At 34.5% G+C, this 18,930-nt stretch overlaps 1 protein-coding gene across 1 annotated transcript in view; it reads right to left on the bottom strand.

The window, feature by feature from the left end:
• Nucleotides 1–461: 461 nt before the first annotated feature.
• LOC129754565 (uncharacterized) overlaps nucleotides 462–18,930 on the bottom strand; it is a 383,442-nt gene continuing 364,973 nt past the window's right edge. Inside the window, exon 2 of the mRNA XM_055750706.1 lies at nucleotides 462–12,104. Within this exon, the coding sequence (XP_055606681.1) occupies nucleotides 11,756–12,104 (349 nt within the window). The 3' untranslated portion in view covers nucleotides 462–11,755. The remainder of the gene's footprint in view (nucleotides 12,105–18,930) is intronic.

The following is an 18,930-nucleotide window of genomic DNA, read 5'->3' as shown; positions in this document are numbered from 1 at the left end:
CTACTTCGATGCCTACTTAGTTGCTTACTTACCTTACCTTTTAACAACTCTTAGCCATTCATCGAAACTCTTTGACTGGAGTGGCGTTTGTCGTCGTAACATTTCTCCTCACTTGACGTTTCCCCTTACTTGGTTCGTTGTTAAGTTTGGAAATAGAAAAACGAAGCGAAAATCAATCAAATGCTTAACGCGTTGTGGCGCTTTTCCCCCCTGTTTTGAAGGTCAACCATGCAATTCCACCGAATGACTCAATTCCCATCTCGACACTCGACAGCAGCAATCAAATGCATCGTGACTTTTGGTGAGAGATTTAGGTGAAGATTTTTTTAGTGTGTGGGGCAACTTGACTAACTTATCGCGGGTTTTTTTTCTCTCTATTGGGTCACGATTTGGTGTTGTCCTCGCTTTAAAAGCTAAACCTAAACTATTGGGTCGTTTCGGATGAATAAATTCACGCTGAATCGATTATTTGTTTAGTTTTATTCTCAAAGAATGTGTGTGATTCTGTATCTATTTATTGTGGTGCTTCTTGACAATTTTGGATTCAGCATCTTTCAATGGGATCCTGTCTACAATTTTTGCCCCATGACATTTATAAATCAATTTCACATTTGTTTTGTTTATCTATTTACATTTCTATACACTTTTGCCACTTTTTAGGTTATGAATTTGTTTTTAAAAGAGGTGAAGGGATTTTGTTTAAAATTTGTTCTATGAATACGCTACATACACTATCGATAATGTGAGCCTGTCTCCTACCACTTTCAGTAAGTGAAGCTATGCTGTATTATTTCGATTAAAAATTATTTTTACATACATTTTTACACTTTTTAACATACCTTGGGTCAGTTTCACAATTCATTTTAACAGGTTATGGTGCTGCCGTCTAGTTTCTAAATTTTAAATCCAGACATCCCATTTACATCTTCACTTTTCGTTTAAATTTTTTCGCCTCAAATTTTTCTCACCCTTTCGACTGATTTGTTTTGCTCTCGATGTTCACAAGACACTTGTTCATTTTTTTTTCCTGTTAAATGGGCGTATCGAAATGTGTTTTGATTTCGTTTGCTCCCGCTCGCTCGATCGCGCAAATAGATTCGTGCGCGGGTTCAATGATTCGTGGAGAGTAATTTTGCAACATCATTGATGCTACAACATCGATTAAAGGTATCGAAATTGGTTGATGAGTTTTTAATTCCGAGACAAATATCTACCGAACAAAAAACTAGGCTCAATGCATCAGTGAAAGTGAAAATTGCTGATGATTGATGAATTTTTTGTTTGTAAACTGTTGCTTGGATAATGGAGTTATGTAAGGGTTTTTTAAAGTCACTTTCGGTGGTTTACAAAATTAATCAACTTTAATGTCTGTGATGCAATACTTAATTATAAATCTTCAAAAAAAATAATTTATTTTTCATTCTGAATCTGAATTCTGACATCTGATTTCTGAAACTGAATTCTGACATCTGAGTTCTGACATCTGAATTCTGACATCTGAGTTCTGACAACTGAGTTCTGACACCTGAATTCTGACATCTGAATTCTGACGTCTGAGTTCTGAGAATAGAATTATCACAACTGAGTTCTGACTTCTGTATTCTGACATCTGAACACTGACATCTGAACTCTGACATCTAATTTTTGAAACCGAATTCTGACATCTGAGCACTGGTATCTGAATTCTGACATCTGAGCTCTGACATCTGATTTCTAGCGTCTGAATTTTGACATCTGAGTTCTGACATCAGAATTCTGACATCTAATTTTGACATCTGAATTGTGATATATGAATTCATCCGAAATTTGACATTTGAATTTTGACTGAGTTTTGACATCTTAGTTCTGACGTCTGAGTTCTAACATCTGAATTCTGACATTTGAATTCTAGCGTCTGAATTTAGACATCTGAGTTCTGACATCAGAATTCTGACATTTGAATTGTGACATCTGAATTCCTACACCTGAAATCTGGCATCTGAATTCTGACATCTGAATTCTGACATCTAAAATCTGACATTTAAATTCTGACATCAAAATTTTGACATCTGAATTCAGATATCTTAATTCTTACTTTAGAATTCTGACAACAGTTCTGACGGCTGAATTCTGACAACACAATTATGACAACTGAGTTCTGACATTCGAATGCTGACGCCTGATAAGAGAATTCTGAACTGGGTTCTGACATTTGTATTCTGACATCAGAGCACTTACATCTGAATCCTGATATATGAATTCTGACATCTGAATTCTGACATCTGAATTCCTACTTCTGGATTCTGACATCTGAATTCTGACATCTAAATTCTGACATCAGAAATATCATAACTGAGTTACTGATTCCTGTATTCTGACATCTGAGTACTGACATCTGAATTCTGACATCTGAATTCTGGCATCTGAATTTTGACATCTGAATTCCGATATCTGACATCTGAATTCTGACATCTAAATTCTGACATCTGAATTCTGTCATTTAAATTCTTTCCTCTGAAATCTGACACCTGAATTCTGACGTCTGAATTCAAACATCTGAATTCTGACAGCAAAATTCTGACAACTGAGTTGTGACATCTGTACTCTGATATTTGAATACTTACATCTGAATTCTGACATTTGAAACCTGACATCTGAATTCTGACATTTGAATTCTGACATCTGAATTCTGACATCTGAATTCTGACGTCTGAATTCAGAGATCTGAATTCTGACATCTGAATTCTGACAACAGAATTCTGACAACAGAATTCTGACAACTGAGTTGTGACATCTGTATTCTGACATCTGAGTACTTAAACTGAACTCTGATATCTGGAATCTGACATCTGGAATTTGACATCTGGAATCTGACATCTAGAATCTGACATCTAAATTTTATACCTTCCTATACTCAGAATAATTTCAAAGGTGAAAACTCCAACATTGTTCAACCATTATTGGAACCTGCCAATTTTGACCCCTTTGAAGTTGGTTAAGTGAAAATTGGCACTCTCCCGCGAAATCGTGACTCATTATCTTTGTGAGCGGCTGTCGATGTTGCCCATTTTTTTTTGTCAAGAATTGGGTTGGCCATTTAATAAGCAAAACCACAAACTACAGAAGGTTGGGCGCCAATGTTTGGCCAACAAACTTTCTCAGCACGGGGATCTGTTTGTGAATTAGCGGCTGCTAGCTTTGAGGTTTGGAAATTAGTAGCGAAAAAAAATCTTACTAAGCAAACCTCGCTAACAACAAAACTGGTGCTCTCTCGCTAATCTATGATGATTGATCTATTATGGGAGCAACGTGTGCTTCTAGAGACTTTTAGGAAGGTTTTATTTAGCGCTACCGGGATGCTGGATTTCTTTCTTTCTCTCTTTTCAAGCTTGACCTAGGTTAACGTTTTGAGCTGGAGTTGCTGGAGAATTGCATAAGATTCTGTCTCTTCTTGTGGGCTTTTTGGCCGTCTTTATCTTTTCAATATCTCCTTTCGCTTATGCTAATAATGTTTGTGTACAGAGTCTTGTGGTTTTTTTTCGTCTCAATTTTCGCTTCAGCAAGATACAATAGATAAAATACAATATAAAGGGGAAAACAAAAGTAAAAAAAAAAAAAAACAAAAACGAAACGCGCGATGTTGTAAAAGATATTAAGTCTTATAATTGGCCCTGCTTCCCTGTGGGAAGCTGCTAAGATTATCGTTAATATAATTATATGTAATGTTTTTGTTTATGTCTTGTTTCTAACGTTATGCTTATTATTGGTGGTGACTATTTGTGTAACCGAATTGGTTTTTTGGCTTCCAATTTGTTAACAATTAGGTGAGCGGCTTAAATTTAGATAGAAAAATAAGAAGATTAAAAAAAAGGCTAACATTTACAGATTTGGAAGGACTCTACCAGAGTGTTTAGTATTACTTTAGCTTTGCAATAATTCATTGATGCTCAGTTGGGTAATCCATAAGCCCGATATGTATCGTAAATTTGTATATTGAGTGAAAATTACTTAAGGACCGTGAAGATTTTCATTCCCTTGAACCCCGAAATTTGTCCTGTTATAACTCGGAGACAACTGGATCTTCAAAATTTGGTATTTTTTGGTTCAAAAGAAGGCTCCTATCAAATTATGGGTCATCTTTTCAACTTCAAGGGGTTGCTCTGTTCTTGGACAGAAAATCAGGTGGATTCATAGTGTTTAGCTCATAACGAAATGAGCAAAATTCTTTATAGCGATTTCAAGTGAATTTTTTAAAGACTTATTTCCTAAGTAGTAAATGAGTTCCCTGTAATTTTGAACTTTCAGCAGGCATCCCATTGGAACAAACATTCTGAAAATAAATGGCTTCCTATGTTTTTTCATGAAAGTATGACTCTCGAAAGTGTATTAAATAAATTCAACATAAATTAGCATTTCAATCGCCTAACATAAACTACGTTTTTAATCTCCATTTTTATTTTTGTCGCCGTTGGGAAACAGGAGTGAGAACAAAATATTTATCAGACAAATAATCTTACAAACTCTTTATAAGTTGGTTGTTGCGTAGTTCATGGATGTCATAAAAACTCATCAGTTGAATATGATTTATGAAATGTACACCGATTTGTAGCAAGTTATGTTGTAGACATAAGAAGTTTTTTTTTTTGGTCTGAGTGCTCTCAAAATGAATCCATAAAAAATTATGGGGCTAAAAAAAATCGTAAGTTTTCATCAAAAATTTCCTTTAAATTAATGCATAACATTTTATTGCATTGCTGAAATTTAATGAAATTCAGTGAAGCTAGTTTTTGGTGGACTGTTTATATGTTGGTTTAGTTTTTTTTTTGATAATCTGTCAAGTCAAGGTTTCGAGATAGTTACACCTAAAGAACAGGTTGCAAAATTTCAATTTCGATCCGAGCTAACTGTGTGCCAAAAATGCGCTGAAATGTGCATTGCGCCTAAAAATGATATGATTGCTTTCCCGTCACTGGCATAAAGACTCGAGCTCTCAAGCAAAATGCTGCAGAACCACAACATACAAACATTCAAGCGAAACAAGAAAAAACATTGTGATGTGATTTTTATCCAATTTTTATCCTATTTATACCCCGAAACATGGTAAATTAAAAAAATTTGCCTTCGAAGAGGAATTGAACTCACAACAAATTTCTTACTTCATCTTGCCCACCCCACAGCTTAACTAGTGTGCCACCTGACCCAGCTGGAGAACGAGGGTTAATTGTTATAGTGTTTGTCATAGTGTCTGGTGTTTGGCCGGGGGTTTGTCGATATTGTCTTATGATGGGAGAGGGAATTGGAAACAAGAAACACGCCCAATCAGGCAGCTTGACCGGAGATTGTTTGCCGGGGGTTTGAAACAAGGAAATGTTTCGTTTTCTTTGTACTTTTCCTAATGCTGCCTCACATACGCACACACAGAATCGACCGAGCGGATCAATTTATTCATCCATTGTTTCCATCTTCCTTTATCTTGTGATGGGATAGGGATATGCCAATGACGTTGAAAAATTGTGAACTCATGATTGGAGTGAATGTTGGATTTTGGGCGTGCCAAAGAACTGCTTTGACCAAAAAAAAAAACACACGCCACTGCTGATCAACCCTTTTTCTGGTCATTTTTAAAGAATTTTGTCTTTCCTTTGAAAATCCCAAGAATGTTTTTGGTAGTAGGATGTAAACTGGTGAAGCTGTAACTCTATCATTCAGTTCACTAGATCGAGTTGAATTCGCTGCTAGATGCTGCGGCAGAAAACGCTCATCGTGCCCCGATAAATTGTGCTCTTTTCGCTCCTAGTCAACAAATTAAAGCAGAAACGTGTTTTAAAATTGATTATAGTGAAAAATAAAAAAAAATAATAATGGTGAAAATTGATCAACAATGTTTTTATTATGTTACAGTGCGTACATTATAGATAAAGATGGTTTAAAGATCATGAAAGTTTATTTCCTGGTGGGTGCTTGAAAATTAAAATCTTTTTTTTTTCGTCACTAGGGAACCTAGATGTTTTTTTTTGAATTTTTTTTTGTAAAGATGACAAGGAGATTTCTTTTTCGGTGAAAAATTAATACTATAGTAAGTACGAAACTATTTCTCATGAAAATTTATTTAAGAAAATGCGTATGCGTATAAAAGAGAATTGCTTACTATGCCCTGGGCGCTCATTATGCCCTCATCTCCCCTAGTTCAAACAACTTAAGCTGGTTTTACTTCCCCGGAATAAAAACAGCATCGTACCACTCCATCACCGGATTCGTGAAAAGCTCGAAGCCAGTTCCTGCCAAAGCTCATCAATTTGCTTCGAGGTATCTTTGAATAAAAATAGTAGGGCTTCTGGAGGCTTCTTCTTCACATACTCGGCCGATAATTGTGTCAATTATTATGAACAGCCTACTTTGTTCCCTATACGAAGTTTTTCGTAGCGAAATTTTCAATTTTTTTGGAAACTCCCCAGAACAACCTAGACTGGCCAACGTAACTTCTCGTCGTCTATTTTGATACAATTTTACAACTTTTACCAGTAACGGTAAATTTTTTAATGCGGTATTTTATCACTTTAATTTGTTGACTGATTCAACTATATCTATGGCTTTTGACATATGAACTAGTGTGCGTGAGCTCTCTTGATATTCGCCAATATTTTTATTCTAATTCAGATTTCAGGTCTCTGTCGACCCAAGAATTCAGTCACAAGGTTTTCCGACATTCACAGTTAGTAGGCAAGGAGTGCGCGGGGAGCTTAACGAGTTTGTTTATAAACTTAAGAATATTTGATCAGGATTGAAATATTAATTTGATCAGTTTTAAAAATCATGTACTTGACAAACTCAATCAAAGTAAAAACTTTTTTTTTCTTGTCAAACTCTACTCAAAAAGGACATCAGCAGCGTATACTCTATATACATTCTTATAAAGTTAATCGGTTGTTGTTCGTGAATAAAATTGAAAAAAAATCATCAACGTATAGCATTTTTGCTGGAATTTCGCGAAAATTACAATTAAAAATTCCACAACAAATCAGAAAAAATAATTTTTTTTCAAAATATTCTATTGAATGATGGTTCAGTTGAAAAGGTATCGTTTGGTGTTTAAAACATCATAGTCGAAGGGGTATTGGTAAATCTAAAAGCCTAGCCAAAAAAATTCGATTTTCCACAGCTTTTGCATATGAAATCGACTTTTTTTAGATCAGCCAAAACTGATTCAATAGTTTTGTGTTATACATCAAACGATACTTTTTAAATTCAGTTAGGAATCAAAAGTGAATTTTTAAAGAACATTTGTTACCTGATTTTATACGAAATTTTCCATTGTAATTTTCGAGAAATTACAATTCTTAAAATTTCACCACAAAAGAAAACAGCTTTATAAGAATGTAAAAACAGTATACACTACTGATAACCTTTTTGAATGAGATTGACAAGGACGAAATTCAAAAATATTTTTCACTATGATTGAATCACAAAAATATTGAAAGCGTACACTAACTTTTGGCACTTTGGAAAAAAATCCTTTTTTTTTAATTTTTGTTATTCCCAGAGTTACCTGACTAAGGTTGCCAGATTTTTTGCAGCACTTATCCTGGCCGGACAAATCTGGGGAATTCAAATGAAAACCTGGCAAAATACGGGCACTTGATTTCAAAATTGACGACTTAAAATCTGGGCAAATTTTGTCAAAACCTAGAAATTATTCAACAGAAATTAAGGAAAAAACTTTAAAATAAAATTTCACCAAAACTCATTGACAGATTTGAAATCTTATTTTGGGCTTCCTGTCAAAGGAAAAACCTTTCACGATTATTTTTTTTCAAAACTTGCTCAAAACAATTGTTTTGGAGGCATAAATAAAAAAATTATAATACACTTTGTTTTCTAATTTGTTTGATTTGTCAAATAAAGTCAATAAATCAGGGCAAGAAATGAGTTTTTTTTTCAATAAAATCCGGGAAACCGGGTCGGGTTGAAGTGTTTCCAAATTTTGTAATAAATATCCGTGCAAACCCGGATAAAATTGAGCAAACCTGGATATAACTGGGCAATCTGCAACCTGTTTTTTTCCTTGTTGGGTTCCTACCACTGCGACCAGATGTTAGGTCTTTTGAGGTTTGTCCCCTGTTTAATGTGGCTAATCAAGATAGATCACTCTGATTGATTTCAACAGTGTCACTTTCTTGTTGTTTAGCATTTTCCCAATCTGGAAGAACTACACGAATGAAGTTAACAACCTTCTTGGAACTTATAGAATATATTTCGGAAGGATCCAAAATACCTTTTCCGAGTTGTTTTGTTATTTTTGATATAAGACAAGGGCAGTCACACAGAAGATGCTCAGATGATATCTCCTCAGCCCTGCAAAATCGGCATACGTCAGAATGACTCTTGCCTATTAGTTTTAAATGATAAAGACATTCACAGTGTCCTGTTATTAGTTCTGTAAATGTTTTTAGGTCTTTTTTAGATAATGCTAGTATTTTTTTCGATTTGTAAACGCTTTGATTGTCTTGCTCCTAATATGTTCTTCCAGTTTGTTTCAACCATTCGTTTTTCAATATTTTTTAATTCCATTTTTAGAAACCAGCGAGAGACGCCGCAGAAAGGTTCAGGACCTAAAAGCGGTGTTGAGGAGCCCTGTCTAGCTAGCATGTCAGCTTTTTCATTACCCTCAACTCCACAGTGGTACCCAATATAAAGTAACTGCAGCCCTGGTACCCAATATAAAGTAACTGAATTATTTTGAGCAAGTTTTTTAAGTGCCTCATTACATTCCCAAACTAATTTTGATGAACATTTCATTGACTTTAAAGATTTAAGTGCTGCTTGACTATCTTACAAACAAATTACCCGTGGTTTCTTTCCAAACATAGGTTTGAACATATGAGAATGGCGAAAATTTCCGCTTGAAAAACTGTCACCCACTTTACCATTGGTATGGAAAAGTTTGCACCTGGACCTGTTACTCCTGCGCCAGCTGCATTATCCTTTTTTGATCCATCAGTATAGAAAAAAGGGATCCAGCTCGCAATTCGGGACGACCTGAGCGCCATGCCTATCTGCAACCTTAGTTTATCCTATGCAATATTTTTTCAGCACGTATCCGGGCCGAACATATTCAGGCTATTTTATTTAAAAACTTGGCAAAATCCGGGCATTTCATTCCAAAATTACCGACCGAAATTCCGGACTCTATCCGGGCAAACTTGTTCAAAATATAGGAATTACTCAACACAAACCGTGAAAAATTTCTTTTCCACCATCAAAATTCATCATTTTTTTTTCAAAAAACTTGATCAATTTTTTTGTTTTGGACGTATAAGTAAAAAACTTACAGCAAAATTTGTTTTTTTCAATCCGGGAAAATTTGTTAATGAAATACGGGCAACCGGACTTTTCCAAAATTTTATTAAAAATATCCGGGCAAACAGGCAACCTTAGTATAAACATTGAAATAATGCCGATAGCGTTTATGTAGTGTTTTATTTATCAAACTGATAGAAAAAAATATTTCAATAGGAAATCCTCGTGACCGTAAGAAGGCAATATTTCGGTAAAAATAGGAAAAAATGAGTGTACTGTAATCTTGACTGAGTCGATTTGGGGTCATTTTTTAATTTCTCAAACCCTGGAGCCTTAAAAGCTTAGTTTTGGTTCAAAACTCATCCATAATTTTTTGCAGAATTTTTTAGTAACGTTGAAATGAGTAAATTTAAACTTTTATATTCGTATAGGTAAATTGAATATTTTGTTCTAAAGAATCAACATCAGTTTCGTTTCTTCTCTGGAACCGAGTCTGGTTATGGGGTTCGTGCTAATTTATAAATTCTTTAAAGAAAATTTTCCGCTATACAACTTTTTTGAAGATCGTGTCTTCGTATCTTATCACGTAAAATAATCATTTGCTGTTTAAAAGGGGTATTATTTTGGCATTGAAAAACAATCAATTCAACTGACATGCCTGCTGGTGCCTAGCGAAGTATTGCTAGAAAAGAAGTCATGCAATGCTTCGATATGCACCAGCAGTGATGTCAGTTGCATTGATGGTTTTTTAATACCTAAAGATATACCCATATTCAACAGCTAATAACTTTTTTGTCTAAAGAGATACGAAGCTACGATCTTCGATAAAGTTGTTTAGTGGAAAGTTTCCGTTTGATTTTTTTTTAACTGGCACAAAACCCATAAGAAGGCTCGGTTTGAGAGACAAAATATTTTAAAACTTCAAGACTTTTTACGGCGAGTATTCAGACATGATTCCATGTGTATCCAGTTCAGTAAGACCACTTACAACGATTTTTCACATTTTTTTTACATGATGGATACCGGAAATAAAGTTTATTTCGAATTGTTAACTCAGATGAAATAAGTTCTATGATAATTTAAGTTTCAATTAAAAATCCTTATTGTTTGAATTTTTTTGAAAATTTTTTTTACTTTGACAAAAAGCCATAAAAAAGTTTGAATGGGAGCATTGGTAATTTTTCCAAAAATTAAAGAAAATTTTACTTTTCCGAAATAGCCGAAATGTGTTCAATTTATTCAAAACTCAGGGATATTGAACGAAGTTTGATTGATTATGATTTTGTTTTCTTAGTGCGGACCTTGTGAGTTTAGTTTAAAAAAGTTGTTTACGTTTAAAAACCCATCGAATTCTATCTCAATTTTCAACTTAATGTTTTGGACGATTTTTTATGTAACTCGAGTGAATTTTTTTTCAAAACTTGAACTTGAAGATTTTTTTTAGAAATAAGTTATCAAAAAAAACATTGAAATGTCCAAGGATAGGTCCCAATCCCACTTATCCCACTTATGATTCACTTTCAGAACCGATCATAAAAAAAGCTTATTTCCGCTTTTTAAAGTTCCATTGAAAAACCTATAATGTCAAAAAAATACAATCCCAAAAAACCATGAAAAATTTCAATTGCTCCTAGAACCGCAAAAATAACAGTCGCTAGGTTGTTGCATTTCAAAAGCTCTAAGCATCAATAAACCGATTCCCTAGTAATAAATCCACACGTTGGAGTCCAACCGTTAAACTACCGAAAGATCTAAAATGGCTCATAAATCACAAATTTCGATCTATAGTACAGTATACATTATTTACAAGTTTTTTTCTTTTTCTGTATTTTTCTGCTCTCCTCTGGTATAGTTCCTACAAGCAAATATTGTAATATTCTTACCATTCCTACTGTAAAACCGTTTTAAAAATTGGTGCTAGACGTCAAGTTGAATAGTTTAAAGAATGTTAAAGTCCCCTATTTATCGATGTATGTAGTGCGTAACCCTCAAATAAACATCTGTAGTGTTTTTCACTTTCCACTGTAACTAATGCATTTTATAATCTACCTTGTGAATTCGTTACTATGAAAAAAATATTGTTGTTTGATCCTCTAAGTCCTTGGTGCTGATAGGAATTTTTTCTTATGTATTTTGTTTCATGTTTTGACTTTTCATTAAAATCCCTACAAAAGGTTTAAATTTCTGTACAATTGTTTACTTACAAATCTTCTTTTCATCTTTCTCTTTCGCTAACTTCTAAACGCTGTCATTCCGCACAGTCGTCTCAGTCGATATGAGTTTCGATTGGTTATTTTTTGTTCTGGTTCGTTTTTTGGTTCAAATAATCAAATTGTTTCCCTTTTGGTTGCAAGAAATAATTGATATTTGCTGGTTGATTGATAACGTTATGGTGATTGTTCATCATCCCTTCCCATTGCTTTCTATCTGTCCTATATGGTTACTAATTGTCTAACGCCCTTCGCGTTATCGGATTTTGCTAAACGACCTGTACGGTGGCAAACGCGCTAAAGGTTACCTTCTTGGGAAACTGGTCCGTTCCAGAACCGCCACCTGTACTACTGCTGGAACCAATTCCAGAGGTTCCCCCAATGCTCCCATTGATGCCTCCCATGCTGCTTCCGACGCTGCCGCCCCCCACACCACCATTCGAGGAAAGTGACCCCACCCGGGGTGTCGTCTTGATGACCGGCTTTAGGGGAGGCCTCGGTTTGGCCTGCAGCAGTCCCGCCGAGGTGGCCAGATCCCGCAACTTCTGGGAAATGCCGGTGCCGAGGGGTTTGTTCGGTGCCGCTATGACCTGGGGTAGGGCCGTCGGGGTGATGTACCTGGATTAATGAGGGAGAGAAATGGGGAAAGGTGGAAGTTTAGTATACTTGTTTGATGTTTATAGATGCAATTTAGCGATTAGATGGGAGACAAATGAATGCGACCAATTATCTGATAGCAATCAAATGAGTTTGTTCAATTGTTTCTGTTTTTTCATAATTGTAGTGTTTTTTCTACACGATAGCATATTTCTGACTTATGATTGTGAAGTTACATATGTACCTATGCATAGTTCAATTCTAGACGCAGTCGAACATCTGTTTACCCAACGATAACCTTCATCTTTTTTCCACGATAATCTTCATCTTTATTTTTATTGAATGTCACAAAATTGTGAAGTGTATGAAAAATGATAATTCGAAATAATTTGTTTTTCGATGATTGTTGTAACATTGCAAACAATACTGGAGTTTACCCGAGAACGTTAAATATAGCAATGTTGGTAAGTAGATTTTTTTCATGTAAAAAGGATGCTCTGTTTTGGACATTATAATAATTTTCTCGTTTCTCGTACCGATTTGCCGTATTCGGCAAAGTTGTAGCCAGAAAATTTTCCAGTAAGATCCATACATTAGAATTTCATTTGCATCGCGTGAGAACGAATATTAAAGAAAAACCAAAAACAAATTCTCGCGTCTTCGCACAAATTTTCGTGTTTTTTTTATAAAATTTCACCTCAAAACCAGGGTAGCTCAATATCTCGTTGAAAATCTTCAAAAAAAATCTGCCATTCGTTTTGACTACCCAAGCAACCAAAAGTCACATATTTACTTGAATGAAGGCATTGAAAGTTACATATTGGCTGACAAAGAGAATCAACTGCCTAATTCCCTTTAGTGTACTTTATGTACTCATGAATGAACTTGAAAGTTGCAAAAGTGATTAATATGTACGTTGTATGTGACTTGTTTTTCCCAATTCCCATGTGTGAACTATATGTACTCATTAACGAACATGAAAGTTGCAAAAGTGATCTATACGTACTAGAGATGTACCGAATAATCGGTCGGCCGAATATTCGGTCGGCCGAATATTCGACGCCGAATACCGCCAAAAAACCGTTAAGCCGAATATTCGGCTCACCGTATAGTTGAGATAAGTATTCGGCCGAATAGGCCGAATAGGCCGAATATCTACTACAGACTACAGAAATTTTTCAAATGATTTTGAATAATTTATGAAATATTCAAAAGTAATGTTGTTAAAGCTACACAATCGTTAAAAACTTATGGTTTCAGCAAAACAGCTAAGGTGTATCCGCGTTTCTTTCACTGTAGATCGTACAAGAGAATGCTGACAAGTATCGCTTTATATTTTGATTCAAGCTTATTCCAGATTTTCTGGATATATTCAGGCTTGCCATAAATCCAGTTGAGATTCCAGATAAGTCAAATCCGGCTGGGATGTCCAGATATTGTTTAAAATTCCCGAATTTTGTCAGATTATTTGCCAAATAAAAAAAAACTCAAATTTCTCTTTAAAATCTTCAATAACGATTTTTCAACAATTTAAAAAAATGCCCGGATATCGGCCGAATATACGTTTGGACGAATAGTTGTAAAGGTCAATATTCGGTATTCGGCCGTTCGCCGAATACCACTATTCGGTACATCTCTAATACGTACGTTATACGGGACTTAAGTCACATAAAGGGCACAAAAGTGCTTAAAACGGGATTTAGTAAGTCACAAAAAGTGCATTGATGTGCTCTCAAAATCAAATCACCACCTCGAGTTTTATTTTCAGTTAAAAGAACATCTAGGCGCAGTCTTGTGGTAGCGTGTTCGATTCTCACCACGGAGGTCGGGGTTCGATCCCCAAGCCGGGCAAGTTTTTTTAAATAAGTAATTTAGTGATTAAGTGACCATTCTGATGGTATATATGGAGGAAATGTAGGAAATAAGCAATTGAGCAATTTTTCGAGTTTGGAATCCGGCGCGTGGCATCATGGCGGCACCGGTACAGAACACAGTAAATAATCAAGAGAAGGTGATATGAACCGAAGCCAAGGGTTCAGTTGAGATAGAGAGAGATTTTTTGCTCATTTTGCGATTTTTGGAAGCTGAATTAAGACTTGTTTTGAAACTTGAAAGTATCAATAAGAACTTAAATTTTGAGCTGCATAGAACGTACTTCATACCAATGATGGGGCTGAGTAAGCGCTTTTGTACCTGTTTTATGGGAATTTTGGTTGCTTGGGCAGAAAGGAAACTTTTTAGACTACAGGCTTTTTGAAATTTAAAAAGAAATGAAGTTCGCCTCATCCTACACCCAAAATTCAGCTTTCACTCCAATCATGAGTTCTCAATATTTCATCGTCACAGGCATAAGATGTATGCACCATCGGCAATGATTAGTTTTGAGACCGCCCTATCCCATCACAAGAGAAAGAATGATGGAAGCAATTCCCAAACCTAATGCCTAATGGCAGCCAGCAAGATTATACTCGAATGAATTGATCCGGTCGCGTATGTAAGGTGGCATAAAAAGGCATTCCCTCCACAAGACAAACGACCAGCGTTGCCACATTGAAATCTGAACTTTCCACCAAAAAAAAAAAAGTTTTTCATCTGAACTTTTTTGGATAACCTGTACCATAATCTTTACCGATATTATATGAAAATCCAGTACAATTATCACAGAGATTCAATAATTTTTACAACTCCATTGATTGGATTTGAACCAATTTGCAATACTTATATAACTCGTAGTCTCAAATTATTTACTGTGATGAAATACAAATATTTCATTAAGTCAGAATCATTTGAATCGTGTGTTCAAAGCTGCAGTGCTATGTATATCACCAAATGTCAAAAATGTGTACAAATTTGTACTTTTTGTAGAATTATTTTCGGCATATCGGTGAAAATGTAAATTCTTAGAGAAAGAATTATTAATAAAGAATAAATAAAAATAGATAGAAAAGTTCTTACAAATCTTACAAATTTGTACTAAATTTAAAAAATCTACTTTTCTAGACAAAATTTATCTTTGTGGCAACCCTGCAAAGGACCAATAAGGAGGATTAAAAAAAACCTCCAGCTAATATGCGTTGGATTGTGAAGACAATATAAAAATGGTGTGAGTTTGATTTTCACTTTCCGACGGCATTTTTCTTTCTTCATTTTCTTGTTTCTAGGATGAATTATCCAAAAGGATGAAAATTTTATAAAATGTTTTTCTGTGTGTTTCGCTTGAATGTAGTGGTCATGCATCATTTTGCACGGGAGCTCGAGTCTAGCGCCGACTGCCATTAACATTTTCCAACCTCTTCTTTGGGTGTAGTTATTGATTCAAAATGGATTGATGGAGTTTCAGAACCATCAGAGTAGAATAAGAACAAGTTATAGAAAAAAAAGTTGAAGAACCATTAATCTTGCCAAGGAATAGTTGTTTTTACAATTTTTTTCGCTAAATGATTAAGGAGATTCAATATTCAATAGTGATAGCTGTTTGACTTGCACGTGGCATTCACTATAATGACAGTTCTGCACGAACACCACCTTGACAAAATCCCTCAGCCCTAACCTCAAACCATGAATGCTTTCGATCAATTTTTGAAAGGGCGCAAATGAAATGCGAGTTCCTCATACTGAAATTGAGAAATTCTTTCTTTAAAAAATCAACACTGAGATGTTACTGATAAAGACTGATTTTTAAATAATCCTATCTAGATGAAAATTATTATTATTATTATAAATTATTTGAGACCTTTTCACCACCCGGGATGATAAGGGTTTCGAAAAATTTGCATTATTCTGTTTTTTTTAAGTACGAGATTGTACTTATGGTTGAATATCCTACACATAGGTTAACGAATTTTATGAGTGTTAAATCATGTAATATTTTTGGTTTTGTTGAACCATTTGTTAGAAAAACTTAAAATTCGATCATCGTCATGTTCCATATTTACGATAGTTTAGCTACATTTCGACTACGATATGCGATATAATTTTCAATGAGTGTAGGAGCTTTTGCCATACAATACTAATTTGTTTATGAATCGCGTTATTCCATCACGAAGTTTGAAGAGTACCCGATATACAGTTATTTAAAATGATTTCTGAATTTTAACGGATAAAAATGCAGTTTGAATATTATTCTTAATGATGTAAAATCTGTAAACCTTAAAGCAAGTTACTCAAATATTTATTGAATGAAGCAAATAACGCGCTTGATTCTGTAATATATTCTATCGTTTCTTTTAAACAAATAGTCTCGATCTCTCTGAACAAATTGTTTGATAGAGTAAACAGCAAAAATTGAGGATTTTTTTTCCTAAAACTTCAAGTGTTTCTAAAGGAAAAAAAGCTCATTATTGCTTGCTATTTAGTTTGCAAAAAAATCTATCCAAAACTAATGTTAAATTTATATATCAATGGAAAGCCAATAATTTGGTCAACAAAACTCTTTCAAAAAACATACGAACTCAGCCGAACTCTTAAGGCTATAAATTACTGAAAACGGCATTATTTTGGATATTTTGTAGTATATCTCCTTTCTTAGTTGAAATATTAACATATTGCACAAAACTGTGTGTTTCAACAATTTGAACAAGTTTAACAAATATACCAAGTTTATAAATCGTATATTAAAAAGATATTAAATAAAAACTCAAAATTACTAGTATTATTTTTAAAATGCTCTAATTTATATGATGCGATCGTGATGTTAAGACACCATTTCTTATTATAATAAGATCTAAAACTTTGTGAAGACATCAAGTCTCTAAACTATTTATTTTGAGAAATATTTTTTAACTTCCCTTCCAAGTGGAAAAATCACTTTTTTCTTTAAAAAATTTGATAGATTATCAAAAAATATGAAAGGGTTGTGAAGACATCAAATATTTATCGTTTACCGTTTGTCCGCAAATAATTTTGATCGCTTTTTAGGTGCATTTACCCCTGTGTGCACCGATGAGGCCAAAAGCTCGACCAATTTCGAGGTTATGGCCCAGGTTGCCAACAAAAAAAATCTGTAGTAGGTTATGCCTGAGGCCAATCAGTCTCTCATACTAACGTCCGTATATAGACTAACAAGTAAGAGAAGCTTATAAAACAATGAATACGATAAAATGGCAATGCCATTTTTGAAGTTAGTTTCATAAAGTTTTGTTGATTGTTGATGGAAATTTGTAAAAATTTTCTTCTACAATTTGTTTTGAACTGTTCAACGAACATATTAAGCATGAGTTAACTTTTTTGGGTGGAGCAATTGGCGTTGAGGACCAAAAAATATGAAAAAAATGTGCGAAATAAAGATAGTGCCTCTTATGTTTTTCTAAAAAAATCAATATTGTTTCTAGAAATTTTCTGTGAAAAAGTTAATAAATTTGTTTCTACGACCTATTTGAATAGATAACTGCGTTTTCAGGAGTTCTCTTGTTATCCAAAGGTTTTTAATGAGGGTTTTCAAGAGATCTTCTCCTAGCACTAAGGAATTCAACTCTTGAGCTATGATACTTTATCAAACAGCTTAATTTCTTCATGAAAATGACGTGACATGATGAAATTAAATTAATTTTTCGAATGATCGAATTAATTTTTCGAATCAGTCAAACACACTTTTTCCAGTTTAAAGTCGTAGATGGCAGCACTATCTTGCTGTTAAATAGAATTGAGACCCATTTCCAAATGCCCGGGACTAAGTAAGGGAAGCTGGATGATTTTGGTCAGGAAATAAGTACTTCATACCTCGTGAATGCCTCGGAAATTCATAGATCATTAAATCAAATAAATAGAATTGCATCAAGGTCACTAAAAAGTAAATTGATTGGACCATTGAGAAAAATGTTTTACATCCCGATGAAACTTGATGGACCAGATTGCACGACTTGAAACTGGAAAAAATGTGGTTTACTGAAAATGTAATCAAAGTTTTTGAATTCTAACCTGTTTTTTTCTGATTCTAAATTAATCCAAAACGTTTGTTCCATCAGTTTACATCATTTTACGTCATGTTAGTATTATAGCTCAATTATCAAATTTCTTCGTGCTAGAGAAAAAAAATCTTGAATCCCCTGAACTCTTGAAACCTTTGGAATACTAAAAACACCTATAAATGCAGTTATATGTTCAAATAGGTCATACAAGCATTATTATTGACATTTCCACAGACAGTTTTAATAAATAATATTGTTTTTTTTGTAGAAAAAAATAAGTGATACTAAAAAATTTCTAAATAAAGAAATGAATGATTTCTTTTCAATCTTTTTTATGCCTTTTCTGGACAGTTTTAAGTATGCTTCACTAGATTCCTAACCTGTTTATTTGGTTAGCTCAACTGTCTTACATTGAGCTTATAAAATTTGTTTAGAGCATGAGTGGCCTTGATTTTTGATGAAGTAGCTTTATTTTGAAGCTAGCAGGCAGCAGGAAATGTATTTTTTCTTATAAAAATTTTGTATCATGGATCTTCCTGTTTTGGCTGGAATATTAAAAAAAATCATACTGCCGGGGGTCTTAAAAAGTCAAATACTTTGAGGCACGCGGGCAAATGGTTATTGTCTATCAAAGTCCCCCGAATTAATGCAAACTTTTTTTTTCTTTCAATGTACCAAAGCAGCTCACACTTTTTATTGCTTCCCTCGCTTAAGCTTCTATCACGGGAAGGAAAAACTTGTTAGAGTGAGATCCACCCATGACGAGATGCTCAAGAGAGTACTTTTCGAGCGGATAGAACAACGGTTTGCGTCCCAGCTATTCTTTTGGCACGACGGGGAAACTGCTAGTCTATTTTCCTGGCATCCCCATTCCCCTAATCATTCCGTGTCCTTTTTCGGATCCATTTGGACAAACCGCCCTGAGGTCGGGAGTCTAGCCG

The sequence above is a fragment of the Uranotaenia lowii genome, chromosome 3 (assembly GCF_029784155.1).
Source record: "Uranotaenia lowii strain MFRU-FL chromosome 3, ASM2978415v1, whole genome shotgun sequence".
Lineage (NCBI taxonomy): Eukaryota > Metazoa > Arthropoda > Insecta > Diptera > Culicidae > Uranotaenia > Uranotaenia lowii.
The sequence above is the reverse complement of the archived record's forward strand: the minus strand, read 5'-3'. Positions and strand labels throughout refer to the sequence as shown.